The sequence below is a fragment of the Nyctereutes procyonoides genome, unplaced genomic scaffold (assembly GCF_905146905.1).
Source record: "Nyctereutes procyonoides isolate TBG_1078 unplaced genomic scaffold, NYPRO_anot_genome, whole genome shotgun sequence".
Classification (NCBI taxonomy): domain Eukaryota; kingdom Metazoa; phylum Chordata; class Mammalia; order Carnivora; family Canidae; genus Nyctereutes; species Nyctereutes procyonoides.
This window is the reverse complement of record NW_026575052.1, coordinates 51,285,550-51,300,143: the sequence shown is the minus strand read 5'-3', so window position 1 is coordinate 51,300,143 and position 14,594 is coordinate 51,285,550. Positions and strand designations below refer to the sequence as shown.

The 14,594-nt window shown below is 47.7% G+C and overlaps 1 protein-coding gene across 3 annotated transcripts in view; it reads left to right on the top strand.

Annotated features, from left to right (window-relative positions):
- Positions 1–14,594, top strand: part of DIP2C (disco interacting protein 2 homolog C) — a 250,527-nt gene that overhangs the window by 191,478 nt on the left and 44,455 nt on the right. For all 3 annotated transcript variants that reach the window (XM_055331973.1, XM_055331972.1, XM_055331974.1), the window contains 4 exons: positions 215–336; positions 1,056–1,167; positions 1,255–1,364; positions 11,357–11,487. In XM_055331973.1, coding sequence (XP_055187948.1) covers positions 215–336; positions 1,056–1,167; positions 1,255–1,364; positions 11,357–11,487 — 475 coding nt within the window. The remainder of the gene's footprint in view (positions 1–214; positions 337–1,055; positions 1,168–1,254; positions 1,365–11,356; positions 11,488–14,594) is intronic.

Here is a 14,594-nt window from a genome sequence, read left to right as displayed (position 1 = left end):
TGGCTACACTGAGAACCGTGGTGTCGAGCAATCCCTTAGCGAAATGAGAGAAAGGAAGCTTGGGCTCCTCGAGGAATAGGCCGCCGGGCAGTTGGAGCTGAAGCCCGGGTGCCGCAGCAGAGGGCGGGCAGTGGTCTGGGGCCCCAGGCTGGCACCTCACCTGACGGGGACGGGTCGAGTGGCGTGAGAACCCTGCTGTTTCCTCCCCACATAGGAATAGACCTCATCGCGGCGTTCTACGGCTGCCTGTACGCCGGTTGTGTGCCCATAACCGTCCGCCCCCCGCACCCGCAGAACATCGCGACCACGCTGCCCACCGTGAAGATGATCGTGGAGGTAACCCTGCCTGCGGGGGCCGGGCCTTCCTCTTCCTGGGGCGGGGGCGGGGGGCAGCCTCCTCCCGTCGTTCTGGAAGCAGGATTTCAGCCCGTGTATGAACCTGCACCGGGAACGGAGAGCAGGAGCTTTGTTTCAAACTGATGGAAATGTCCTGTGTTTTTTTAATAGTTACTTATTTAAGTCGTCCCTACACCCACGTGGGGCTCAAACTCACGACCCCGAGATCGAGTCACAGGCCTCTGCCTGAGTCGGCCAGGTGCCCCGAGGGTCATTGTGTTCCTTGCTCGAGATTCAGAAACGCCCCGTTCCTTCTTGAATCACAGATGTAATTTCTCTTACGCTTGGGGAAGTTGAAAAGGACCAGGAAGAGCTTTTCCCCCTGGAGGAGGAGGCAGGAGGACAGCCCAGCCTGGGCCCAGCCCAGGAGTCGGGCCGTGTTGGAGCGCTGACCGTGGTCATGTCAGTGGGTGTAGGCGGCAGCCCTCGAGGCACTTGGGTGGGCTGCTCCCCTGTGAGCACGTTCATAAGCACGGTGTCCCTTGGCTCCAGAAACCCCCAGGGCCTCGGCGGCGCCGGTGAGCGCTCAGCCGGGGCTCCTGGCTCTCGGGCCTCCACCAGAGGCTGCCTGGTGGCACCAGCGGCCTCGCAGCGCGTCTCCGCAGGGGCACCATATGACGGCTCGCCACTTCCTGAACCACACGTTGTCTGCCCCCCAGGTGAGTCGCTCTGCCTGCTTGATGACAACGCAGCTGATCTGCAAGTTGTTACGGTCCAGGGAGGCAGCCGCGGCGGTAGACGTCAGGGCCTGGCCCCCCATACTGGACACAGGTCAGTCCTCGAGCCCACCACGTACCTCCCTCTGCTCGTCCGCGTTCCCACTGGGTCTGCTGTGCTAACACCTTCGTTTTGCTCCAGATGATTTGCCAAAGAAGCGGCCTGCCCAGATCTACAAACCTTCCAACCCAGACACGCTAGCTTATCTTGACTTCAGTGTGTCCACAACTGGGATGCTCGCTGGAGTGAAGGTGAGAAGCACACTCTGCGGGGCGCGGTTACAGGCCGCCTGGGGCTGTCCCCCGACCCACTTTTGTAAGACTTGACGGGGCGTGTGATAGGGCGCATACCTGCCCTTCACGGAGGCTGTGCGGTACGTCACCGTGTCCGTGGTTACCTAGGCTGGCCGCTTAGTTCCAAATGTTCCAACTATGTTTTCGTGTGTAAATACAGCCTCGTTAGCCCCTAATAAACAAATGCGTGTTTCTCTTCTTGCCAGTTCTCAAATCCTGGTGTTGTGTCCTAAAACTCTGTGCCTGGGGTTCCTTGCTCTTTGAGCCTGGGTTCTGTCCTGGCTGGCTGCGTCGCCCACTGCCCACGGCAGTGACCCTCAATCCCACCAACAAATGGAACTGCCGTGGACCCGTGAATGACTTGGGTTTAGGAGCGCCAACCCCCACGTGCAGTCGAAAATCCACGTATGACTCTGACTCCCCCAAAACTTAGCTGCTAATGGCCTGCCGCGGACTGGGAATGTTGCCAGTGACGGAAACAAGCCGGTTTTGTGTGTTTTGAGTATTATATGCTGTGTTCTCGCAGTAAAATGATCCAGAGAAAAGGAAATGCTGTTAAAAACTAACGAGGGAGAGGATGCGTTCACAATCCAGCTCTCTGAATACCTGTGTGTAGGTGGGCTGGACGCACACCTGTCCCCTCGTGAGGACCCTCAGGGCCCGGGCGGTGTCCCTGTCAGGGTACTGGTACGTCCTCTGTAGCCTCGGGAAGCCCTCGGGGGTCTGACCCTCCCTTTGGGCCATTTACCTCAGTCTTCTTTTTTTACTCTTATTTATCAATTTTTTTTTTTACTGTGGTTAAATACACGTAACAAATACACCCTAATAACCGATCTAAGGGTACGTGTTCCGTGGTATTAAAACACTGTCATGGAGCCGTCCCCTCCCCGCACCCACCACCTCCTTTCTGTTGCTGGGATTTTGACGACCCTGGGGACCCCGTAGAAGTGTGGAGCCCTACTGCACTGCCCTTTTGTGACTGGCTCGTTTCAGGTACTGCCAGGTCCCGGGGGTTTCTCTGTTGTCACGGGTGTCAGAATTCCTTTTTGAGGCAGAGTTAACGTTCCATTGAAGGAATTCACGTTTGGCCTATGTGTTCATCTTCAGTTAACAGTGGGGTTGCTTCCAGCTTTCGGGTCCCATAAGGAACGCTGCTGTGAGCATACAAGTACAAGCACCTCTTTGGGGTATATGCCAAGGGGTGGAACTATGGGTCATATGGGGATTCCATTTCTTTTTTTTTTTTATAATTTTTTTATTTATTATTTATGCTAGTCACACACACACACAGAGAGAGAGAGAGAGAGGGAGAGACACAGACAGAGGGAGAAGCAGGCTCCATGCACCGGGAGCCCGACATGGGATTCGATCCTGGGTCTCCAGGACTGCGCCCTGGGCCAAAGGCAGGCGCCAAACCACTGTGCCACGCAGGGATCCCAGGGATTCCATTTCTAATCTGGGAGCGAACTACCATATTGTTGTCCATTGTGGCCACACTGTTTCACCTTCTTCTCATCCTCACCAACTCTTAAGAGTTTTCTGGTGTTTTGTTGTTTTTTTCAGTAGTCGACATCCTAATGGGTGTGCAGTGGTATCTCGTGGTGGTTTTGATTTGCATTTTCCTAATGATTATTAATGGTAAGCATCTTTTCATGTAGTGATTGGTCTTTTACATGTCTTTTTTGGAGAAATGTCCATTCAAGTTCTTTGAATCAAGTTGCTTACTTTGTTGTTGAGTATAACAAATTTTCTGTGTATTCTGGTTATTAATCCCTGAATTTTTTCCTGTTCTGTAGATTGCCTTCTTACTCTGGATAGTGTCTTTTGATGCACAAAATTTTTAAATTTTCATAAAGTCCAATTTTGTGGGTTTTTTTGGGGGGGCGGGGCTCATGCTTTTGGTGACATCTAAGAAATCATTGCCAAATCCAGCGTTATAGAGCTTTCATCCTCTTTTTTCCAAGATTTTCATTGTGTTGGGTCTTATATTTCTAATTTTCCTATGTGGTGGTAGGTAAAAGTCCAGCCTCATTCTTCTGCATGTGGAGATCGAATTTTCTCTGCACCATTTCTTGAGAAGACTCTCTTTTCCCACATTGAATGGTCTCAGCACCCTTGTCAAAAATCAGTTGGCCATATATGCAAGGGTTTATTTCTGGGCTCTGTATTCTTTTCTGTTGATCTGTGCATCAGTTTTTATGCCAGTACTGCACTGTTTTGATGACCGTATATTTGTAGTAAGTTTTTAAATCAGGAAGTATGAGTCCACTGTTTATTTTCAAGATTGGCTATTCAAATTTCCTTGAGATTCTGTATGAATTCTATGATGTATTTTCTACTTCTACAAAAGACACCATTGATATCTTGATGGAGATTGTTTTGAGTCTGTGTTGTTTAGGGTAGTGTTGATGTCTATGAATATGTTATATGTTTCCATTTATTTATGTCTTTAATTTGTTTGGTAATATTTTATAGTTTTCATTGTCAAGTCTTTCACTTCTTTGATTAATTAATTCCTAAGCATTTTATTCTTTGATACTATTGTAAATGGACTTGTTTTAATTTTCTCTTCAGATTTTCATTTAATGTATAGAAATGCAAGTGATCTTTATATGCTGACTTCTTATCCTGCTACTTTACTGAATTTATGATTTTTAACAAATTTTTTGTATGAAGTATTTAAGAGTTTTCTACATTTAAGTTCATTTTACCTGTGAACAGAGATACTTATACTTTTCCAATCTGAGTGCCTTATATTTATTTTTCTTACCTAGTTGCTTGGGCTGGAACTTCCAATACTATTCTGAATACTATTCTGACAGAAAAGCAGGCAAATTGTAGAAGTAAAGCTTTGAGTTTTTCACGGCTAAGTATGATGTTCTCTGTGTTTTTTCATATATGGCTATTATTGTGTTGAGGCCCTTTTTTCTGTTCCTAGTCTATTGAGTGTTTTTATTATAAGAGGATGTTGAATTTTGTCAGATCTTTTTTTTTTTTGCATTAATTGAGATGATCATATGGGGGTTTTCCCCCTCATTCTTTTATTGTCATATACGATTGATTTTTTAAAATATTTGTTTTTAAGTAATCTTTACGCCCAATATGGGGCTCAAACTTCTAACCTCGGTATGAAGAGTCACATGCTCCTCCAACTGAGCCAGCCAGGTGCCCCCCGTTGATTCTTTTTTTATACATAGAGCCGATATTGCTTTCCAGACACAAATCCCACTATTGTATTAAGTCTTTTAATATGCTACCACATTGGGTTAGTACTTTGTTGAGGATTTTTGCATTAGTGTTCAGCAAGGATATTAGTCTGTACTTTTCTGTTTTTAGGGTATCTTTGACTTCATAGAATGAGTTAAGTGTCTTCTTCAGTTTTTTGGAAAAGTTTGAGAAGGGCTGGTGTTAGGTTCATCTATTTTTTTAATAAGATTTATTTATTTATTTTAGAGAGGAAACGCTGACACGAGTGTATGTTGTGGGGAAGGACAGAGGCATAGCGGGGAGAGAATCCCAGGCCGACTCCCCACTGGGAATGGAGCTCAATGTGGGGCTCTGTCTCAAAACCCTGAGATCATGACGTGAGCTGGAATCCAGAGTCAGACTCTTAACCGACCCAAAGAGCCACCCAGGCACCCTGGTGTTAGTTCACCTTTAAATGTTTGGTAGATTTTATCAGTGAAGTCATTGGTGCAGGGCTTTTCTTTTTCTTTTCTTTTCTTTTTTTTTAATATTTTATTTATTTATTCATGACAGACACAGAGACAGAGGCAGAGGGAGAAGCAGGCTCCATGCAGGGAGCCCGATGCGGGACTCGATCCCGGATCATCTTGAGCCAGAGGCAGACGCTCAACCGCCGAGCCACCCAGGCGTCCCTGGTGCAGGGCTTTTCTTTGTTGGGAAATCTTTACTAATTCAATCTTCTTATTACTTACAGGTTTATTCGGATTTTTTTGTTGTTCGTGATTTAGTCTTGGTAGGTTTTGTGTTCCTTTTTGATAATTTGTGTTTCCCTTGCCATGAAAAGGAACTTCTCCATTTCATACAGAAGTTGTGGATGTTCATAGTACACTCTTATAATTACATTTAATTCTGTAGAATCCACTGTAAATGTCTCTACTTTCATTTCTGATTTTAGTAATTTGGGTGTTTGCTCCTTTTTTTCTTAGTCCATCTAGATAAAGGTTTGTTCTGTTGATCATTTCAAAGAACCAACTTTTGTTTTCATTGATTGTACTATTTCTCCATTTGCTTATCTCTCCTCTCCTCTTCATTATTGCCTTCTTTTGCTAGCTTTGGGTTTAGCTTGTTCTTCATTTTCTAATTCCTTAAGTAGTAAAGGTAGGTGGTTGATGTGAGATCTGTCTTGTTTTTAAACATAACTGTTTATATAAATGTCTGCATTAACATGGCTTTTGCTGTGTTCTGTAAGTTTTGGTATGTTGTATTCCATTTGCATTTGTGTCTGAGTATTTTCTGATTTTCCTTGTGATTTCCTTGTGGTTATTTGAGGGTGCATTTCTTAAATTTCACAAGTTGTGACTTTTCCAGTTTTCCTTCTCCTAACAGTTCCTAACTCCATCCTTTTTGTGGCCTAAAATATGGTCTATACTGGAAAACGACCCAAGTGCTCTAGCAAAAATTGTATATTCCATTGTGGTTGAGTGTTCTGAACTCCCCTCACATCTCTTTGGTTTATTGTATTAAGTCTCTCTCTCTCTCTCTTTTCTTTAACATGTTGTCTTTCTGGTTGTTCTGACCATTATTGAGAATAAGGTATTGAAGTCTGTCTCTCTGAAGAAATACAGTTTCTCCCTTTAGTTTTGTCCATTTTTGCTTCATATGTTTTGATGATCTGTTGTCAGGTGTGCAGATGTTTATAACTGATTAATCTTCTTGCCGTACCAAGCCCTTTATTAATATGTAGTGCCTTTGTCTCTTGAACCTTCTTTGAAGTCTGTATGTCGAGTATTAGTTTAGCTGCCTCTGCTTGGCATACAATCAGTAACCAAAACAATTGTCAGTTGGTTAATGTTTGCATAGAATGTCTTTATGCATTCTTTCACTTGCAGACTACTTGTGTCTTTTGATCTAAAATGAATCTCTTGGGGGCACATAGATGGCACAGTCAGTTGGGGGTCTAACTCTTGGTTTCCACTAGGTTTGTGGTCTCAGGGTCATGAGATCCAGCCCCACATAGGCTCCACACACAGCACAGAGTCTGCTTGGAGTTTCTCTCTCTCTTTCCTGTGGACCCCCCCCACACACACACACACATTCTCTCTCTCTCTCATCCTTTCAAATAAATAAATCTTTTTTAAAATATGAGTTTTTTGTAGGCAACGTATGGTTGGATCATGTATTTTACTCTGCCAATTTTTGTCTTTGGAGAGTTAATCTGTTTAATTTAAACTAATTACTGATAAGGGACTTCTGTGGGGGCACCCAGTGCTGCAGATGATTAAGCATCTGACTATTTCAGCTCAAGTCATGATTTCAGGGCCATGAAATCTAACTCTGTGTTGGGCTCCCCACTCAGCAGGGAGTTTGCTTGAGATTCTGTCTCCTTCTGCCCCTCGCTCTGCTCACACACTCTCTTGACCTCTCTAAAATGAATGAATGAATGAAATTTATTTTTTAAAAAGAAGGAACTTCTGTCATCTTGCTCTGTATTTTCCATATGTCTTACAATCTTCCTGTTACTCATTTCCTGAATTACTATCTTGTTTTGTGCTTAGTTGATTTTTTATAGTGAAACATTCAAATTCCTTTCTCATTTCCTTTTGTATATTTTCTACACATTTTGTCCTTGAGATGACTATGGGGATTGTGTTGGACAGCCTACAAATCCAGTTTGGATTACACCCGCTTAATTTCAGGGACATTAAAAACTGCTCCATCTCCACCTCTCTCACTCTGTGGCCCAAAATATGTGGCAATACTTCTTTTAAATGCATTGGTCTCTTAAGTTATATAGGGGAAAAAATGGAATTTAAAGCCAAAGTTACAGTGACAGTTTTGAAGCTGATAATTGTTTTGTTTGACTGTATTAGTCTCTTAAGCCATGTAGAAAATGAAAAGTGGGGGATCCCTGGGTAGCGCAGCGGTTTGGTGCCTGCCTTTGGCCCAGGGCGCAATCCTGGAGACCCGGGATCGAATCCCACATCGGGCTCCCGGTGCATGGAGCCTGCTTCTCCCTCTGCCTATGTCTCTGCCTGCCTCTCTCTCTCTCTCTCTCTCTCTCTCTCTCTCTCTATCATAAATAAATTTAAAAAAATTAAAAAAAAATGAAAAGTGGAGTTATATAAAGTATTGCTACAGTTATACTAGCTTTTATAAAAAGCCATTTATTTATTTTACAGAGTGGGAGAGAAAAAGGGGGTGTGGGGGTAGAGGCAGAGGGAGAGAATCCCAAGCTCCCTCCCACTGAGCATGGAGCCCAACTCGGGGCTCGATCCCAGGACCCTGAGATGACCTGAGCTGAAATCAAGAGTCAGATGCCCAGCCAACTGAGCCACCCAGGTGCCCTAGGATTTTACACTAGGGTTTATAATTGCCTTGTATTTACCTTTACTGCGATCCTAATTTATTCAGTTGGCTTCAGGTTATGTCTAATGTCTTTCTATTTCAACCTGGAGGACTCTCTTGAGCCTTTCATGGCAGGTCTAAATGTAATGCGTCCCCACAACTTTCTCCTTAATGGGAATGTCTTAATTTTTCCAAAATTAATTACCACTGACTGCCCAAGCCTTAACAGACTCCAGTGCTCCAAATAGTTTCATCATTTTCTGCCCACGCAGTTGTTATCTGGTTGCTATGGAGACCGTCTTCCCGGGATCTTCCCTGCTTTTCAGTAGAATCCGAGGTGCCAAGCCAAATAAAGTGCAATATAAAATAAAATAATTCTTCAAAAGCCTTTTGAAGATTTATTTATTTGAGGGAGCACGTGTGTGCACCAGCAGAAGGGACAGAGGAAGAGAGGATCTCAAGGAGACTCCACACTGAGCAGAGCTCAGCCCCGGGGCTCGAACTCACAACCCTGAGATCATGACCTGAACAGAAATCAAGAGTCAGTCACTTAACTGACTGACTCCCCCCCCCCCCCCGGGCACCCCTTCAAAACCCTTTTGGAGTACAGATTTCTTTTCAGACCAGGATGAGGGAGTTAGCACACTGCCCAAAGTGGCCTTGAGCTGCCTCCAGTCATAGCCGAAGGGAAACACACCCTTGGATCCTTCGCTTGTCCTGATCTACAGAGTGGAGGCTGTCATGTTACATCCTGATTCCATAAAGGTGCTTGTCCTTGAAACAGAGGTAAAGTGATCTGTGCTGTTACTACTTGGGGATTCCATTTAATAGAAGCATAAACCCTGGGGATCCCAGAGAGATGAGTGACTAGACTTTCAGATTTATGAAAGCTTTCTTTTTTAAAGATTTATTTATTTTAGAGAGTGGGTGCAGGGGGCGGGGAGGGGCAGAGGGAGAGAGAAATTCTAGCAGAGTCTGCTGAGCGTGGAACCCAGTGCAGGGCTCGATCCCATGACCTGAGCCAAAAACAAGAGTTGGCTGCTGTGCCAACTGTGCCACCCAGGCACCCCTCAAATTTATGGAAGTTTTTGTTCAACTTTTGACATATAATTTGTTTGACGAGTACCTGAGATGAAGTATGTTGTGATTTCATTTAATGAACGCTCATATTCCTTAAATAGAGCTGAAATCATCTGGTTTATAGTCTTACAATGGAAATCCCTCTACGTCTTGGGTGGCCCATGTCACCGTGTTTCTTGGAAATGTTCATTCATTTTCAGCTTTTGGACAAAGATGTCTTTGAGTATTCAGCTCAATACCAAAAATTAAGAGAGAGTAGTTTACCCAGTAAACATTTTTTTTCGTAATGGGTACTGTTTAACCTCTGATTTAGAAGATGACCCATGAGGATATGTTTATATGTTCGGTTTGAGTTTTATAATATTCTTCAAACGTGTAATGTGAACTCTGAGGGTTCTGGATGGATCCTGGGTGAACGTTTGCTCGGCACCAACCAGAAGTCACGTGGAGGACCCGTGTGGCCTCCGACGGACTACCCTGTGGGTGTCCCCGCAGGACATTGTAGCCTGGTGGTAGCTTTCCCTTCCACCACGTGTCATCCTGCTCACTTTGAGGTGGTGTGGGCGGCTGAATGGCACACTGGAAGGTAAACCTTTCCAAGAGATATCCTGAGATGCGTCTGAAAAATATAGTTGCCGTCCCCCCGATTTCCCCAACTTACACGTCTGCTCTGCATGTTAGAGTTAGAGCGTCAGAGCTTACTGTTTGGGGCTCAGCTGATCCTTTATCCCGGTCCAAGTCTGTCTCCACGAGAACTGGGCGTTGTTCTTCCAGGTTGGGCTATTGGTCTGTGATGCTGAGGGAGTCCAGAATCGCAGTGAGCATGGACGTGAGGCGTTCAGCTTTCCTGGTTGCATTTGTCTCTGTTCTCACACTGAGGGATCTGCTCCTGCTGACTCACCCCCAAGACCCAGGGCCCCCACCAGGGCGCGGTGAGAGCCCATCCTCTGCTCCCCACGCGCTCCGTAGGAGTGCTCACAGACCCCCAGGGAGCAGAGCTCGCTCGGTTTTCCACTGGCTTGTAAGCTCCTGAGGCTGAAGGCCGTGTTCCACTCTGCTCCGAGCACCTGAGGCAACGACTGGTCCATCAGCCTCGCTTGTACACGAACATTTGTTGAGCTGAAGGATCGGCTCGCTCCTGCCACCAGCACTGCCTGCCGGAGCAGGGGCTCGGCAAAGGTTGTTTTCAGTGAATCTGAGAACATGGGTAATTCAGGAAGTTAGGACCTTACTAATGCTCGATTCAGCAGCTGGGAGTTGGAGGAGCGTTTCATAAATGCAGCGTTTCTCGCATCCTCCAGTGTCGTGGCTGGACCGCCCGTATGTGAAGTTCTGCAGTGGTTCTGTATTACGTCGTGTGGGTTCCCTCGAGTGCCCCCTATGAAACGCGCTGCCAGAGCTACTCAGGCTCCCGTGTTGGGGATGGCGTCCCCCACGCCCGGCATCCTCCGCTGCTGCCAGGGTGACTAGGGGTGCTGTCACAGGCATCCCGGCCGGGTCTGCCCTCACACTCAGGTCTGGGGGACATCCACCTCAGATCCTAGGCTTGACTGGCTAGAAAGCTTCTATGAGAAAATTGATTTTGTTGGACACACTTTGTGGTAGTTTATAATAAACATTACACACTGGCTCCGAGGCCCCCTTCCTGTCACCTCCATCACACAGGGGTGACAGCGGAGACGGGAGCTTGGATGACTTGCACGTCCCGCTGCCCCCGGCCCTGATTCTGGCTCAAGTGTGAGTGACCTTCCCCGAGCCTGGTCCCTCATCGTTGGGGTGGGCTGTTCCTCCACTATGCCTGGTGACCCTGCCGCATGACAGGCAGGTGTTGGGCCTGGACACGAGTCCACGTCACACGCAATCCCTGCCTGGAGCGGGGCTGCAGGCGGTGGTACCTGTGCAGTTGCTGGAGGACCTCTTAGTGCTAAGCTGCTTTTCAGGTGCTTGAGTTGCTGGCCTCCCAGCCCCGGGGGCACTAGAGGCTGTGCATGGGGTTGGGTTGTTGACAAGGGAGGGCTAGGGCTGATGGGCCGGTGGCGGGGGGCGGGGGGGGATTGACGGGGCGGAGGAGAAGCTCACGGGAGTGGAGGGGCTGATGGGGCGGAGGGGGGCTCACGGGGGTGCTGATGGGGCAGAGGGGGGCTGATGGGGTGGGGGGCTGACTTGGGTTCACGGGGGTGGAGGGGCTGACGGAGGGGGGCGCTGTCTTGGGGGGTGCCGACGGGTCAGCAGCCACTCTTCTTGCTCCGGAGCCAGAGCTTGGTGACAGGTGCCCCCTGCCAAGATGCCCCTGGCGTGGGGCCAGGCTGGGGCCTAAAGGCAGCCTTGCTGTCTTGCAGATGTCTCACGCAGCCACCAGTGCCTTCTGCCGCTCCATTAAGCTGCAGTGTGAGCTGTACCCCTCCAGAGAGGTGGCCATCTGCTTGGACCCCTACTGTGGACTGGGCTTTGTCCTGTGGTGCCTCTGCAGGTGAGTACCTCCCCGGCCTTGACCACATGTGTGCGTTTGCAGAGCGGATGCCACGGTGTGTGGCGGGCCCCTGCCTCCCTAGGGCCCAGCTGCGGCTGGCCACAGATGGGTCCCTGTCCCGTCCCTCCTTGGCCCTACCCCTGGGAGTTGATGTGCACCTGCACAGGGACCGCAGACGCCAGGCTACTGGGAGGCTGCCTGGTGCCGACCCTGTTTCCAGGCCAAGACTCCGGCCCAGGCCCTGGTTCTCTGCCTTTAAATCCTAGCAGTTTCCCTGTCCCGGAATCGGTATTAAATCAGGGTGGAAGGGGGGTGGAGGGTACGAACCTCAGCTGCCGGGAGGCCAGGAGCCGGGTCCCTGGGGACCCCTGCCCTGCCCTCTGCCAGCATCTGATCCCTGCCCTTGCACGCCCCATGCACTCCCCGCCCCTGTACACCCTGCACCCACCTTGCATCCCTCTCACCCTCCTACCCCCTGCACACCCCCACCTACCCGTTGCAGGCTCAGCCAGGGTTTGCAGGGAGGGTGAACACCACAGGTTTACCAGCATTTCTTCAGACCATCCATACATGTTCTCTGTAGAAACTTCAGAAAGTACAAAGTAATGTGAGGAACTTAAGGTCCTCTGTGATCCCCATCCAGTGACACCAGAAAATACTCACTGTTAGCATCTTGGATCTCATCTTCCAGTTTCATTTGAAAGGTAGCGTCCTTAAGGCTTCAGGCGTCTGCAGGTGCATGACGATCATCTGTGCCCACCGTCGGGCTCCCCACGGGCCAACATTTGGACCATTTTGTTCCATCTCTCCTTCCAGTTTTTTCTGCTCTCACTTTATAGGCAGCGTTCTAAGTCAGTCACCAGATAGCATGATTTCACCCTAAACCTTTAAGTTTGCATAGTTTTCTAACTCTGCTTTAATGCAAGCATCAATCTGAAAGGGGTTATGATTTACTTTCTTCTTAATAGGCTCTAGTAGACATTCTCTCTCTTTTTTTTTTTTAAGATTTATTTAATTAGGGAACCCTGGGTGGCGCAGCGGTTTGGCGCCTGCCTTTGGCCCGGTGTGCGATCTTGGAGACCTGGGATCGAGTCCCACGTTGGGCTCCCGGTGCATGGAGCCTGCTTATGTCTCTGCCTCTCTCTCTCTCTTTCTCTCTCTCTCTGTGTGTGTGTGACTATCATAAATGTAAAAAAAAAAAAAAGATGTATTTAATTATTCATGAGAGACACAGAGCGAGGCATAGACACAGGCAGAAGGAGAAGCAGGCTCCATGCACGGAGCCCAACACAGGACCTAATCCCGGGACCCGGGGGTCACGCCCTGGGCTGAAGGCGGCACTAAACCCCTGAGCCACCTGGGCTGCCCTCTCTTGTGTCTTTAAATGCACTTTGGGAAATAGTTATTATGCATTTGTAATATCTAATAGTATTAAGTCAGATGAAAATCCAGTCCTGTGTTTTTGAACAACACTGGCATTTATTCTAATTAGAACAATTAAACTTTCCAAGAGAGCAAATTGAATTAAATTAAAATATTTAATGATTTTTGCCTCTCTGTAAAATGCAGTAGCATCGTGGGTAATTTTTTTTTGGGGGGGGAATAGTTAAGAATACAGCATTCCAGCAGTGACCCTTGGCTGACTGAGAAAGAAGCCTGTCCCAAAGCACCAACTTTATAGGGGACTGTGTGTTGGCAAAGGTGCTGGTAAAGCCGAGGCCAGTGGATGCAGTGCTTTCCCGTCCCTCTGGCTTGTGGAGCCTCACGCTTGTGACACGGACAGAGCGACTGATGGGAAAGGAGGTTACGTGTGGGGTGCATTCGGGGCTCTTGAATGGCTTATAAGGAGCCCTTACCTAATGAACATCTTCAAATTCTTTTAGAAGTCATGAAATTACAGCATTCTCTGGATTGCGCCTGCGGCACTAAAAATGAATACGTGATACCTCAACGTCTTGCTTCTGAACTCCTCTGTAGACACAGATCCAAACAGACCTGCTTAAGAACTGCCCTGGGAGCGTCCACCCAGGAGCGGTGAGAACGCCAGCACCGTCCAGCTCTGGGAATAGGGTGTTCTCCCAGACAGCGAGTGTTCCTTCAGGCAGGGCTGATTTTAGGGCTGGGACAGGAAGCGCGCCAAATGAACCTGAATGTCTCTTTGTGCAAGAAAGCACTTGGGTAGGATGGGCCGTGTCCCTCAGGGGACTCTCACTGGCCAAATTGGGGGGATTTCAGCATCAGAGTAAAGATGATGAGAGAGAACACTTTGAGTAAAATAAGAAATGATCTCACTATTCAGATGAACTGATTGAAAGCTTGATTGCGAGAGTAGACATCTAGGAAATAGTTGTTAACTATAAAGGATGGGAGAGACCCTTTGTGGCAGAGACAGGCTGTTGTGTGTCACCCAGAGGGTTGCAGTGAGGGGAATGGCATCCCGTCCAGGGTCTTCCTAACAAACACACTTGGAGCCGCAGACCGAACCTGAGGGGTGTGCAGGGGCGCCGCTGTCTGCAACCACGAACACCAGGGTCAGGGTCACAGAGCGCTGAGGACCCCACCGGGCAGGCTGATGGCATCAGCAGGCACATCTCTGTGAAAGATACCGTCAGGACAGCCAGCAGACTTGAAGGGTCCGACAGGTGGAAGAAATGTATGTTTCCCGATTTTGATGTCGTAATTGACTTTATGGAGAAAAATAAACTTATTCACTGTAAGTACCTGCTGACATATTTGGAGTTGATGGGACATCAGGTCAGTGACCTCAAATGATTCAAGAGGGGAAAAGTTATTTCTACCTAGAACTTGTATGTAATGTTGGGATTGTTTCAACATTTCTAAAAAGTTTAATACAAATGGTTTTTTATAACTTCATTCTAAAGTTCCATTCAGGGGATGCCCGGGTGGCTCAGCGGTTTTGCGCCACCTTCAGCCTAGGGCCTGATCCTGGAGACCCGGGATCGAGTCCCGCATCGGGCTCCCTGCATGAAGCCTGCTTCTCCCTGCCTGTCTCTCTGCCTCTCTCTCTTGTCTCTTGTGAATAAATGAATAAAATCTTTTTAAAAAATAAAATTCCATTCAGTCATAAAATTGTTTTTCTAAGAATC